The 14,320-nt window shown below is 39.4% G+C and overlaps 1 protein-coding gene across 1 annotated transcript in view; it reads left to right on the top strand.

Moving 5' to 3' along the window:
* Positions 1 to 10,695, top strand: part of MMP2 (matrix metallopeptidase 2) — a 31,992-nt gene extending 21,297 nt beyond the window's left edge. Inside the window, exons 10-13 of the mRNA XM_050311350.1 lie at positions 4,043 to 4,179; positions 5,963 to 6,122; positions 8,867 to 8,976; positions 9,686 to 10,695. Of these exons, the coding sequence (XP_050167307.1) occupies positions 4,043 to 4,179; positions 5,963 to 6,122; positions 8,867 to 8,976; positions 9,686 to 9,789 (511 nt within the window). The 3' untranslated portion in view covers positions 9,790 to 10,695. The remainder of the gene's footprint in view (positions 1 to 4,042; positions 4,180 to 5,962; positions 6,123 to 8,866; positions 8,977 to 9,685) is intronic.
* The last annotated feature ends 3,625 nt before the right edge of the window (positions 10,696 to 14,320 follow it).

Raw genomic sequence — 14,320 nt, 5'->3', positions numbered from 1 at the left:
TTTTAGCAAATCTTGGGTTTTAGCATAACTTTCATTATGATCGACTGGTCCACAAAGGATCTGTTCCTTTCCTATGTTCTTAAAGAAAAAAGTCTTGTTTCTGAGTTGTTTTTAATTCAGGTTGAGCCCAAAATCATTAAATAACAGTGTTACATGACTCATGGCTGCTGTAATAACACATCAAGGATGCTGGTGATTGAGACAGGCTCCATATGTGCAAAGCCTCCAAGACTGAAGACACCAAAGACATTTTTGATGCAAAAGCAGAGACGTTCCTGATAAAATGTGGTGGCTGCACAGCTGCAGCTCCCACTGCCTTTGCCAGGGCCTGTATTATCCAGCTGCTCAGCAATGAAGAGCATCTCCTAAGGAGTATGGGACTTGGCAGCACCGTGGTGAGAGACACTAAAGCTCCTTTTTCCCTGCCATAAATCAGTGCCCAATTTGAAATCATTTATCCTCAGTTACCCTGAACACTCTCTCAACACCACTGAAGATCTGGGCCCACACACATTCACTGAGCTTGCCTAAATCAAATAGTCTCCCATCATATAAAAACACATAGAGCATCTGAAGATGAGGGAAGTATTGCAACTCACCTCTTCATTGCTCCTTGCCAGATGTCAGTGGAAATTTAAAAGGAAGCAAGAACCAACAAACAAGTCTGCCTCACAAAACAGCAATTTAATTGTTACTTCTATCTCCTGGTGATATACCCAAGTCCATTCATCTACTTCAGATTGAAATTTTCAGCTAGAAGACATGAAAAATTTATTACTATGCCGAACAGTTTAGCTCTATTCATCAGAATTTTGAAAAAAAAAAATCATGGTCAATTGGGTAATATTACAGGCTATGGTATCCAGTAATTCCTTCAGTGCCTTTCCTTCTAGATCTAATCTATGTGATATCCAGAATAATGGAGCTTTGGGTTTGAACTTTGACTTAATCTTTTTCACAGTCTTTGTATTTTAGCAACGCAGAAATGGGATTTAAAGCTTCTGACTGGATGAACATAATATTTCCATTTGTACTACAAGTGCTAGGGGCAAAAAGGGTTCATTCAATCTGGCTGTGGGGACATCTTTGATACCTTTTAAACTCTTCCTCTTGGCCCTGTCAGCAGAAGGCTAAGATTCCAGTGACCACTACAGGCAGAAAACAGCTCTTTCTTGGCCACGAAACGGCCCCAGAGTACAAGAGATCAGCCCCACTGAAAGCTCTACTGGGTCCTTCCACCAAGAGCCCCACGAGCTCAGCCCAACACGTTTGTCAAAACTGGTGCCCTTGTTTGCCAACACAGCCATCCAAGAGCATGAGAGTATCACCTCAGCTCAGTGCCTTCAAACAACAGATCTTCTCACAGCAGTAAAGCCCCTTTCAAGTTCCACAGCAAAATGCTCCTCTTGTCCTCACTCGTGGGCCTTGGTTTTCTGCCAGACCTCCACCTTGCTTCTGCTTTTGTAAGCTGGTAGTCACCCAGAGGAACAATGTAAAACCTATTCCTAAATCAGCAAAGTGATCCAGCATTCTAAATGATCCCAACAAAATGGAAGTGTTTTGCATTTAGATACAGTTGGTCTAAGAACTATGCAAATACCAAAACAATCTGTTCAGGCTGGCTCAGGCTTTATCTAACATGCAGCAAAAGCAGACAATTATTGAATTGTTTTGCTCTGGAATGGCTTTGCCTGTCAGTCCTGCAGCTTTCCAAGTATCAGGCAAACAGCATTATGACTCACTTTTGGAATTCAAGAAACAAATGTCTATCATGTGTCGTGTGACTTTTATGATTCATGAAAATAAGCATAGAATCCAACTGTCACATGGTACAGGCGAAGAGAGCAAACAGCAAAAAGGAGGTCAGGTATGATTAATTTTTTTAAAAAAAGTATTTCCTCTCCCTCCTCAAGCCAAGGAAATAAAATTACTGAATCACTGAAGATGCTGTTGGCCATGGAGAAGAGTTGAACTTTTCCATTGGGCACAAAGTGCTGGAGAACAGCATTTACACAGAGGGTTTTGTCCTCAGAGTGAACAAAAATTCAAAACTTCTGAAGTTTACCAATACGTTAAAAAAATGTAGTGTTTTGGGCCCTTTTGATAACTGCATGCAAGAATAATAATAATGGCAAATGCTGGTTATGTAAAAACATGATGTAAAATACCTAATGTGACAAAATTATTAAATCTGTCTATAAATGTAGTATTAAAATTTAATATAGAGGAGTTAAAATATTTTATCATGTTCAAAGTGAAATGAGAAAGCCAAAAAATTCATTTTACCATTTCCTCAATAAGATGAATAGAAATCAAAATACCTCCTACTTCATTCAAAAACAAAATAAAATTCAGCTTTGACGAAGTTTCCCTTTCCACAAGAAAACCTCACTGTTTTAACAAGTCCCTTGAAATGTGTGGTTTATTAAAAACCTGGTGTTCAAGTCTCCATTGGCTCTGGAAAGTTTGGAATTCATGCAGATAGCCATTTTTAGAGCTGATTCAGCCACAAATCAGGGCCAAATTTGACTGAGAATTCTGTAACTTGGATTTTTAAAGGAGCTACTTTCACAAATGCAATGTTAGAAAGATTTTCTATATGAATTTCCCTTCCATATCATCTTGGATCAGCTTTTCTGTCTAAAAAGAGATTCATGACACAAATGATATTACCTTTTACAGCATTTCATATGTCTTTTAACACTATCAAGAGAAAGAGTAATTAGCAAATGCCTTATTCTTTACCTCTTTTTTGTAAATGAAAACTATGAGTCACGCTCAGAGATACACATCTTTGTATGCAAAAATGGGAGTACATTAACATATTACTGTCATAATTATTAGTACCATACCTCAGGTTAAATTAATACATAATTTTAATTAGGAGAAAAAACACATGCACTTGCCAGTTGTGCTCTTCCTCATATCAAACGCTATAATTCAGTGTGCAGCAACTGATCACACTTGCAAATGCATTTTAAAACATTTTATTTGTCCTAGCTAGCTATGTTTCCAATCAAACTTTTGTTGATAAAAATACAGCAATTTATTAAATTCATTTAGGACTGCTCCTCCAAGTTCTAGGCAAAACTAAAATCTAGTTTGAGATCTTGGGTTTCTCAAAGGTACCATTATTCTAGGCAGGAAGGGGTAATGACAATTTAAACTGCAAAAAATAAGATACCAGTAGCACCTGGAGCTTAGAAATGTATTGCTGGTAAAGGCTGTTTGACCTCAAAATCTAACAGCTTGGTGCAAGAGCCATTCCACCAGCCTGCTGAGTTTTCATTTTATGACCATGTCAAAACTTTTGTTCTCTTGGGGGAGAATGTTGTTCATTCTATGGAGGAGGAAATAGCAGGGCCATTTTAATACCAGAAGTCCTCAGCAAAAAAGCTCTGCCATTTAGAGATAATTAGAGCTTTTTAATGCTTTAATCAAATGATGATCCTCCTTATACATAAAATAGCCAATAAATTACCCTTTGCATTTCTCTAATGAACGTTTTTAGTGCCAGCAGTTTCTTTTACAGCCAAACTCACTTCCCAGCAGTATGATATACTGCTATTAGATTTGAACTTTTAGTCACTACAATAGTAATTGCAAGAGCAATTCATGAAATACAAAACTCTGCTTTTGTCAGATATTCATCCCTCTGTTCCAAACAGCAGCAGGAGAGCTCCAGCAGTTTAAATGCCGTGTTTAATGAGTTTATTTGTACACTCAAAGCGCAGGATAAATTTTGCCCTGATGCAAAAAAGCAACAAGAAGCCCAAGGCAAATCAGGGCAATCAGTGCAGCAATTTCCCCTGCAGTCCAGCATGCAGCTTATGGTGCAGCTCTTCAAGCAACATCCTCCTAAATAAACGTGTTAACTTTTCAGTCACTGTAGGAAAAGAGTCACAAGTCTGTGTTGCTGTTAATGTGTGTGTGCACATGTGTGTCTACACAGGCTTGTTGGCCTTTGCCAGAGGTGATGAGAAACAGATGTGCTGGTGAATTAGTTCATTGTAAAACTCATACAGTTTTCTGTTCTGCTCAGATTCATGTGGAGGACTGTAAACCCCCGAGGAAAACCCACAGGTCCTCTTCTTGTTGCTACATTCTGGCCTGATTTGCCAGAGAAAATTGACGCTATCTACGAGGCCCCTCAGGATGAGAAGGCTGTATTTTTCTCAGGTATTGGCTTTAAGTTTCAAAATGTAAGTAGCCATTTGCATACTGTTGCATTCGAGCTCAGTTCTCTGGGAGTTGTAACTGGGCCAGGGAACAGCCTGTCTAAGAGCCATTAAAGCCATCAGGTATGGGTGACAGATCTCCATATGCTCATGCTGAGGATTTAGGACAAAAGGTGGAATCTGAAAGACTGAACATTCAGCCTTCAGTACAACAGAAGGGGAGCACCTAGAAAGAGACACTCAACAGTAAGCAAGACTAAACAAGAGTCATAATTTAAAAGGAAAACCAACAACAATAACAGGAGTTCTGTTTCATCAGTCACTGCTCTGTTTTTCTGCCCTTTCCTTCCATTTTAAGCTATTGTCTCTGCACACTTTGCTTGAGAAGATTACACCTTTTTTTTTCTCCTCATGCCTTTCACTGTCTCCTCCTCTTTTGCCAAAGACTGACTCCCACTCTGGCTTCCAAGCATCTTCCTTGGTGGCTCATCAGGCAGAGGATACAGGTGGCCGTGTGAGCTGCCTCCATGGGAGAGAAGGAGAACAGGAAGCACAGCTTTGTTCCATGTCACACATATGGTTCAGCTGGAGTGGCCAAATGAGCAGAGCTGTGAGCCTGTTTTCAACACGAAAAACTGAGCCAGCAAAAAAATGGGCTCCAGTATCTACTAAAACATGACTAAACATCTCCAATCATGTAAAAACCATATGGCCAAAGCTGCTGCACATTTTCTGTACAGGAGGGAAAAAAATAATGGTAATCTATTCCACATGCCTCAGAAGCCATTTGCTCTAGTTTACATGTAGGAGAAAAAAAAAAAAAAAAAGCTTAAAAAATCTTATTTCAGGCAAGCCAAAACACTTTAAATATTGCATATACTATGTATAACCTTATTCCATCTAAACCTCTCCCTTTCTTTATGAATTCCAGGTAAACATAACTAAACTGCTTCTTAAAAAAGAAATTAAAACTATCAAAAAACAAAGATTGGTTTGAAAATAATGCAACTATCCTAAAATACACACTAGGGAAACCTACCCTTTGCTCCTGAATGGTGAAATAATAACTTCTGAGGATCTCAAATGCTACTATTTACACTTCTCATACTAATACTTCACTTACTTTATTTCCCAATAGCACAGAATCAAAGAAGTGTCCTTTCATGAATGAATCTTTCTGTGACTTTTCTTAATCTAGTGAGGGTATTTACTAAGTAAATTGTAAATCAAGGTAAAGAACACAGAACACCACCACATCTTCCACTAGTACATATTTGGAGAGACATTAGAAAAAGTTGTGTGATAAAGGACAACAGGAGCAAAAACTTCCTGTTAATCACTGAATAGAACTGCTCAACAAAACACACAGAGGGTGAACACGAGCTGCTGCACCTGAAACTCAGGCTCCCCCATCTGGTTTCAGTCCATCTTCATCATACAAAAGGTTACCAGTATAAACTATTTGTTTTAGCATAACACAAACGTACCAAGACAGAGTCTGCCTCAAAGGTGAGTCAACTAAGAAGGGAGGAAGCAAGAGCACATGAGGTGATATCTTTCCTGATAGGCAAGCAACACTTTAGTAGCAGAACCAGTTGTAATCACGGTACACCTGCATTGTGATGGAGTGCTTCACAGATGGCAAAGTACTAGAAAGACTAGTAGTACAGTGAATGCAATAAAAAGTCACAGAGCAAAGTAAAAAAGAACTGCAAAGTAAAAAAACCACTTCTGTTACTGACTAATAAACAGTGTTTGTTTGCTTTGTTTTCTGCCCTACTTAGGAAATGAGTACTGGGTTTATTCAGCCAGCAACTTGGACAGGGGCTATCCAAAGAAACTCACCAGCCTGGGACTGCCCCCTGACGTGACACGTGTCGATGCAGCTTTTAACTGGGGCAGAAACAAGAGGACATACATCTTTGCTGGAGACAGATACTGGAAGTAAGATGCAGTGCAGGGTGGTGGGGTGCTGGTGGCAGAGTTGTGTCTCCAGGGCTGAATGCATGCTGAGGGTCAGGAGGCAGGGACCAAACACAGGGGTTCATCCTCTGAGAATACAAAGTGAGGGCTACCAGAACAGTGCTGACAGCAGAAAAGAGTTTCAATACCACAGCAGGAAACTGAGAAAACAGCTTGCAATGGAAGAGGGTATCTGGGAGTGTCTGTCAGGCTGCTCACCACTACCAAGCCATCCCTCTGCCCTCACATACCAGGAACTGCCCCATGCTGATCTCAGGTTCTTAAGAGGGGCAAACTGTCCTTCCTGACAGCTCACAAATGCTGGGAGAAGACTAAAAGGAATTTCTTAAAAATGCACTGATCTCCAATCACTTGAATTGAAAGACTGACCAGATTGCCTTTGAAATTCTTTCAGTAAGCCAGCAGGCTTGGAGGCACTGTAATGAAAAGAAACAGCAGTGTGACTAGCAAAGCCTGCTGGGGCTGACTGTAAATCCTTTCAGCAGCTGATCTACCAGTCACTCACACCTTTGCTCTACTAATATATTTGGCACAGGGGGAATCTGAACAAACCACAAGTGTATCTGTTAGTACTTTGAGAAAAATCTTAGCTTAAATTCATCTTGACAGTCTCTAAATCCTTTTCATGTTTCCTGTGAAACTCAGGTGACCTGCTACAACACTCTTATCTTCTTAGATTAAGAAAGAATGTCCTTAAAATGTCTCAGAGCTATTACTGTGGTAGAAAAATATCCCACGTTACACCTGGAGAGTCTACTAATTGTATAATTGTACTTAATAGAATCTCATTATCACACCTGGCAGAGAGATCTGGCACAAAAGATCATCTTAAAAAGCAGAGGTACTTTGGTGCTTTGAGGAACTTTGTGAGTTATCTCTATGCTGACTATCAAAATGGCATGAGAACAAAACAGAGACACTAACCCTGTGGTCACTGTCAGGGGCCTGTTCCAGGAACAGGATTTTACTTCAGGAATGCAGACATTACACAACAATCTGAAAGTGGACCCATTCATTAACTGACAATTGAGAAGCAAGTTAAACATCAGAAACAACCACCAGAAACCTAAAAGATTCTCCAAGCTATAAGAGTTCCTTCTGAGAGATGATCTATCTAAAATATCAGAGGAGGTTTCAGTATAATTGAGTCCACTTTATGTGAACAATAATTTCATGTTACAATCAAACTGAATGACTGCCTTTATTATATCCTAATGGCCGTGGATTCCTGTAAGTAAATAAAATATCCTTTCACAATTGCCACTTGATCATAACTTTCAATTACTTTGAGGACAGTAATCTCCTCCATTATCTAAAGAGAAAAAAAATAACTTAAAAGCTAAAGAATGCTACTTATTTTTTATTGTCATATTGTAGAGATCATTTAAACATTTGCAAGTAGTTCTAATACAGCCATTTGCAACACTTCAGGCTCCTGCCAAAACCTATGGACTAATGAGTTAGCAAAGCTGCTGGTCTCCTCTGTACCAGCTATTGTTTTGATTAACTGTACTGCAAGACCTCCAAGTAATTCATCACTCTAATCACAGACAGTATTTCTGTCTTGGTACCTTATCCATTGCAGTCATTGCAGAATGCATAATTTATTGTAAAGGAATGAAAACAAGCTTAAGTGATTTCTATCTGTGTAAAGAAGAAAGCAAGCAGTTGACAAATATTTCAGGAAAAAAACCACATCTCTGTTCAACAGATGCTATAACCCTTAAATATGTGGCTGTTACATTTTATACAAGGACTCTGTCACATGGAATCAAAATAGTTACATACCATAGTCCTTCCTGTGCCATTATCACACTTACTTTAAATGGATTTTTTGGAAGCCTTCTCTCTCCCTCGTTCCAACCACAAGCTATTTTAGTGTTATTATAACAAGACTGTTAAGCATAGCAAAGTTTTGTGAAGGGGGGAAGAGGAGCTGGCTCAGATTCCACAGCTGAAGTTTTAAAGCTACCCAGTAAGGTACTAGATTTTCTTTAAATATCCAAGGCATAAAATAGTGAGGAATGTAAATTAATAATTTAAATTGATTTTGGCCATCTACTGCTCAGTTGTACTGGTGTAACTTTGGACATAATCCGAGTAGTTCCATACAGCAATGAGGGAGAGGTAACCTGAGATACCCACAGGCATGGATAAATAGAAATTGGGAACATAAGTGCTTCCCTCCCTCCAGTACTAGTCAAAGAAGACCTCTCTAAAGTCCACTGCTCCTCAAGAGGTGTTGTTGGGGTGACTGAGGCCTCACATGCACTGGAAACCTGGTCCAGACTATATCCCATGCCACTGCTCCTCAGGACAACTCCACTCTTGCTTAGCACTGACTCCCACCTAAGAACCAGAACCATGGGGAAGTGAGGCAACAGCCTTGCTCCTTCCACCTTCCCTGTCAAGGACCTTGCACGCTTGGGACGTTTATTCCCTACGTATGAAAACAAAAATCCTGGATTACTTTTTACTTTTGAAAGTGCAAGAACTGCATTTTCAAAGCAAAGATGTAAAATTTCACAGGGTTTTAAAGGAGCCAAGAATAATTACAAATAAATAGAAGCAATGTTACAATCTCAGTTGTTATATTTCTGTTTGGTTGTGTTATAGGGCCATATTTGCTGAGGACTCTCTGAAAAACTTTATTACATTTTACCATTAAACACAGATTTGTAATGCAGAGATATTCTTTCCCTCAGGTACAATGAAGAAAAGAAGAAAATGGAGCTTGCATCCCCTAAGTTCATTGCTGACTCATGGAATGGTGTTCCAGATAACCTCGATGCTGTCCTGGGTCTTAGTGACAGTGGTAAGCTGTAATTTGGATTTAAGTCACTAAAGATCTCTTATTTATCTGCTGTGAACCTTATTGAAGACATTAATTTCTTGTGGTTCACGAGTAGGAGCCAAATTGAGCCTGATGCACAGGATGTCCTCACACCAGGAAGCACAACCAAGCCATTCCCTATGGCTTGGAAATTTCCCAATTCCTTGACAGCTCCATACCAGCACACAGTCACAGCAGCGTCCTGTTCTAGCACAGCCAGAACTCAGGATGATAATCTCCCTGGTCACAGGCATGACTGGGTTTTATTTTGTCATGTTTTTAGCTTCCTATCAACTGCAGCTGTGAGCCTGGCCCATGGTTTTAAGGGGCCTTATTTTGCACAGATATGCATAAATCTGAAAACACCACTGGTATCACATGAGTCTTGACTCAATCACATTTTCAACATTTATTTTGCCAGCAAACATTTTCTCCAAGAAAATTCTGGCTCTCAAAATACTAACTTGACTGAGGCTCCATTTAACAAGACCTCTCTCTTCTACAGAATGGGAACTTTATTGTAGATTAAAAATATTTCTTTCTTTAATCATACAAATACAACTACATGCAAATATTTTGAGAAATAAGTCTTCCAGTTCATTGAGATTCATGAAATCACATAGACAAAAAAGCTTTGATCAAGAATTATGTGCTCCGTAATCTGATCGTGCTTTTTTATTTATCTTCACAGGATACACCTACTTTTTCAAAGATCAGTACTATCTACAAATGGAAGACAAGAGTTTGAAGATTGTTAAAATTGGCAAGATAAGTTCTGACTGGTTGGGTTGCTGAGCCGTATGAGATACTAATAACCAAATATTTACTTTTTTGTTATATGCCTTATCTGTAATTAGAAATAGATCTGAATGCTAATTACTGGACCAGTCTGGTACTGGCACCAAAACATTAAGTACCAGTACTGTACACATCAGATAATTTAAGAGTGTTTGCCTCCTCAGTATACAAAAGATGTTTACGTATATATTCTGGTACAATTTTTGTCATGCTAGTCATAGTAGTGCTAGTAACAGAACAGCCATCGTTCTGTGTTCCCTTGGTGCTTAAACAAAGCGTTGAAACCTCTGGAGACTGGATCACACCCCTCTGTTATACACACACCAGATAGGCCCAAATGAGATGTACCAGCAGTGCACTTTGATTTTTTTTTTTTTAATACAACTCTGTTATAAATAGATGGTTTGTCTTGATGTTTTTCACCCTCCTGCGAGTTTGATCATTACTTCCATTTATTTACATAATAATACAGAAAGACTGTCAAAGGCACAGGTTGCCTCAGGATCTGCTTTGTGTTGATGCATGATGGAATCATGGCAAGAAACTGTGTTAAAGTATTGTTTTAAAGTACTTTTTATTTTAATACCTTAGTTAAATTTAGCAATTTGCTTCATGCACTTTGTTACTACTATATAACTTGTTTATACAGATGGAAACGACTCAGATTTTTGAAGACAATGCGTTATACATAAAAGTCAAGTATTATTGTTTAACTTGTTTTATTTTTCTGTTCTTCATAATATTGGGGGTTTGGTCAATTACCTTTTTTGCTTATGCATTGGGCAACAGAAAATGTTCTTTTCACAATCTGATGGAATGTTTCTCATTTAAAAAATAAATCAGGAAAGAATGTCCCACACACGAAGTGCCAACAATACAAATAAAATCAAATTACACTGTCAACACTTCTCATGGCCAGGCTTCCTTGTATCATTTGAAGTTAGAAATTCAGTAGCATATTACAGTGAAATACCTGTCAAAGGAAAGAACGTGTACCCCGGTATAAAACTGCTTCCTGGGTTTATTGGAAACCTAGGCTGTTTTCTAAGATGCAACTGCAGCAATTTACATTAAAGAGATGATATGGCCCCATGTGTCCACAAAAACACTGCCTTCTCTGAACAGTTCAGATGCCTGTCTGTTATCCCTGCTCTTTCTCCTTATCAGCAGGTTACCTCAGCACAGCCCAGGCAGGAGGAGACAGCACAGACACAATGGTGTACGTATCCTAGAGGTACATAAGCTTGGGAAACAGAGATGTAAACCCTTAATCCTGCCCATGAGATCAGACACCATCTGGCCAAGGATCTTATCCAGCTCTATGCAGATGAAACACTTCATGAGCCTCCATGGGCCACACCATGCAAGTGGTCAACCCAGGCCCTTCTCAACACATCTCCCAGAGTCCATGATTCACAGAAGTGCCTAGTAACCAACAACCCCTGAGCCAATGATCCATTTGTTTATTCTCATGTCCTCTACAACTTCATGTTCACACTCAGTGCTTTCCTGTTCTAAGCAGATGTTTTTTCACAATGATACTCTGAAAAGGTAACATTTCTAAAGTGGCTGCATTTGCCAAATAATCTTTCCATTCCACTCTATTCAGATATAACTCCCCCTTTGGGAAGCTGTTGGTTACTACAGACAATCCTCACCTGGATGAACCAGGACTATTTTTACTTCCACCAAAAGAAAAGATGACTTATCTCCTTCTCAGAATCCTCATTCTCTTCAGAAATCATTAATCACCTTCCCAATTAGTCCTGCACCAGAGCCAACAAAATAAGGCACAAAGCAAAGTAGTTGTAATTGCAAAATCTTAGTGTTGTAGTTTTTACAGACACCTGGCAGCCTTCTCAGGATTGCAGGATCTATTGAGACATTTCAGGGACGTATGGCCTGTCCTGACCATAAACATCTTCCTGCACTAGTATTGAAAATATTCTCTAGCTTTAATGACTGCCAGACGTTCCTTTTGAGTGTTGCAATAATTTAAGTTCTGTCTTAAGAATCCTCAATAGCCATCCCTTAAAGATTTTGATCTTCTTGTGTCAATATTGCCCCAAAGTGCATGCTCTAGCATCTGTATTTAATATGCAAGGGTTTTGAAACACAGACACAGTGGAGGAACATTTGCAATGGGCCTTTCAGTTCTGAACTTGCTAAATCACATTTCTACTGATGACTGAAATAGTTTCCTTTTCCTCTACAGCTTACACATGTTTTGCAACATTGGCAAATCTACCATCTTACGTTCTGTAATAATAACACCATAATCCTACGAAACTCCGCACATCTGGTGGGTTTAAGGAATTCTGCTCAGCTTCTCCTTTTGTTCTTGCTTATGTAAACCCATTCTCCAATGACTAAATCACTGGCACAGAACCAGAAGTAAATTTTCTATCCTTAAACTGACGCACATTTCTTTGGGTTCAGTTTCAGACTGGCAACTTTAAGATTAACACAAGTCATTTGTAAATACATCTGTTTCTGTTCATCAGCTGTAACATTTGCCAGGTTATCACCTACGTACGTCAGACAAGCCAGAGGAGTATACTGACCCTGCTCATTAACCTTTCACATCTGACCTATAAAACACTAAGTCACAAAATGTGTCCTGAAAAACACTTTGGGTTTAATTTCACTTACTGATAGCCACTTCTGAAACCTCTCTCCCTTTTCTGTTTGTAATAAGTTAACCATGAGATGGAAACTCCTTGCCTGAGCAGCACTGCAGCTCTGCCTGTACCTGTCCATGTCCCATGGCTTGCTTCCCTGTTTAACTTTGGATCTGTCCCAATACTGTGACTTTTTTGATCCCTAGACTTTTGGCTAAACCAGATTGCCCTCTCCAGGCCTCTCTTTTCACTTCTCTTGGGCACTTTGAGACTGTTGCCTTGTCACTGAAGCCACTACCCTTGCCTTCCCTGCCCTCCTGCTTGTCCCAAGACATTTTTAGAACTGAGGCAAGGTTTTTACCTACCTCCTTTACACAGGAAGAAACAAAGACCAAAACCATAACTGTTCATCTCAAAGCCATATAAAACCCAGCATGAAACTCTATCAGACCTTTATATAACTTGTTCTACTTCTGGAGTTTTGTTAAATTGAAGTCAGGGTCACTTAGGACTTTTTGGTGTCAGAGTCGATTTGCTCAGATGCTGCACAGGGCTTGTTGCAACAAGGAGAGAGCTCAGATACACTTGCTCCTTGAGCTGAAGGAAATTTCCTACCAGTTATGAGCAGGACAGGCTGTAGGCATCCAGCAGGGCAGCTCCAGTCAATAGAGCAGAGGGCAGTGGTTTAGTAACCCCTCTGTCACAATACATAAAAAGCAGCCAAGGCTAAAATGAAATGCCATAACTTAAACACTTCATAGACAGAGCAGCCTGAACTGTGGATCGTGCTTAACATTCTTGTCTCACTAACAATCTGTATTTGTTAAAAATACATTTTCTTCCTGCTACTCTGCCATGATTTTACTAAGCAGCAGTTAACCATAAATTTAAGCAATTGACGGTAACTGTGCTGTTCTTTCAATCAGGAGGAAGTAGGTCCTTTGGGCCCATTTTGGAGAAATTATTTCTATTTATGGAGTCAGACATGCATGTTTTTAGCAGCAAAGGCAAGGTGAACGATCATTCTTCTGCTTTTGAAAGAGCTGAAGCCAGCAAATGAGCAGGCATTGGGTCTGTGGCATCACTGCAAACACGGACATTTGTACATGCAAGGGGAAACTGACTTTTTACAGGCTGGTTATGTTAAACACTTAAAAGAATTAAGGTATTTCCAGGTTGGGAACTCTAGTAAGAAAAAAACCAAAATCAGAACAACCTCCCAAAACAACAAAAGCGACAACTCTGTCAGAGAAATAACATAGGCATAAGTAAAGGCATCTCAAAATCTGCCAACAAGGTTTCTGCATACCCAGCCTGTCAGAGGCACATCCTGCTGCTTGAAATACAACTCTTTCTGGCATTGTCTTTTAACAAAGAACTACATCTTAGGGTAAACTGTCTGTTTCTGAGACTTACACTTGCACACAAATAGCCATGGTTCCACACACAGCTAACCAGGAAGGTGGGAACATGAGTTCCCCCACCCTAACTGCAACAGCAGGTGTTTACCTGCAGAAAATATGAGGTCAGCTCTTCCAGGGATATGATATTCAGTGTGAAAAAGACAGTTCAACTACATTCATTCATTCTCATAGTTCAAAAAGTGTTTTTTTAATAAGACCTCCCATTAGTTTTTTATTAATCAAGACAAATATTAAGAAACCTTGTTATTATCTCAGAACTTAATCTAAGGGAGAAAGACTTGGTAAGAGCCATAGCCTAGAACATAACAGAAAAAATTCACACTTTATTAGTGGTAAAATCAATAAACATGTGTATCAGGCTACCAAAAGAAGTGAAGGGCACTTGTTTTGCTTGTTTGTTTATTTGGGGGTTTTTCTTTGTCTTCACACCCAAGACTCTCTGCCTTTTTGTAGAATATCCTTCATCAGACATTTTATTTCTGG

This window comes from Myiozetetes cayanensis, unplaced genomic scaffold (genome assembly GCF_022539395.1).
Source record: "Myiozetetes cayanensis isolate MyiCay16 unplaced genomic scaffold, myiCay2020 scf16, whole genome shotgun sequence".
Taxonomy (NCBI): domain Eukaryota; kingdom Metazoa; phylum Chordata; class Aves; order Passeriformes; family Tyrannidae; genus Myiozetetes; species Myiozetetes cayanensis.
This window is presented reverse-complemented; position numbering and strand designations above follow the sequence as displayed.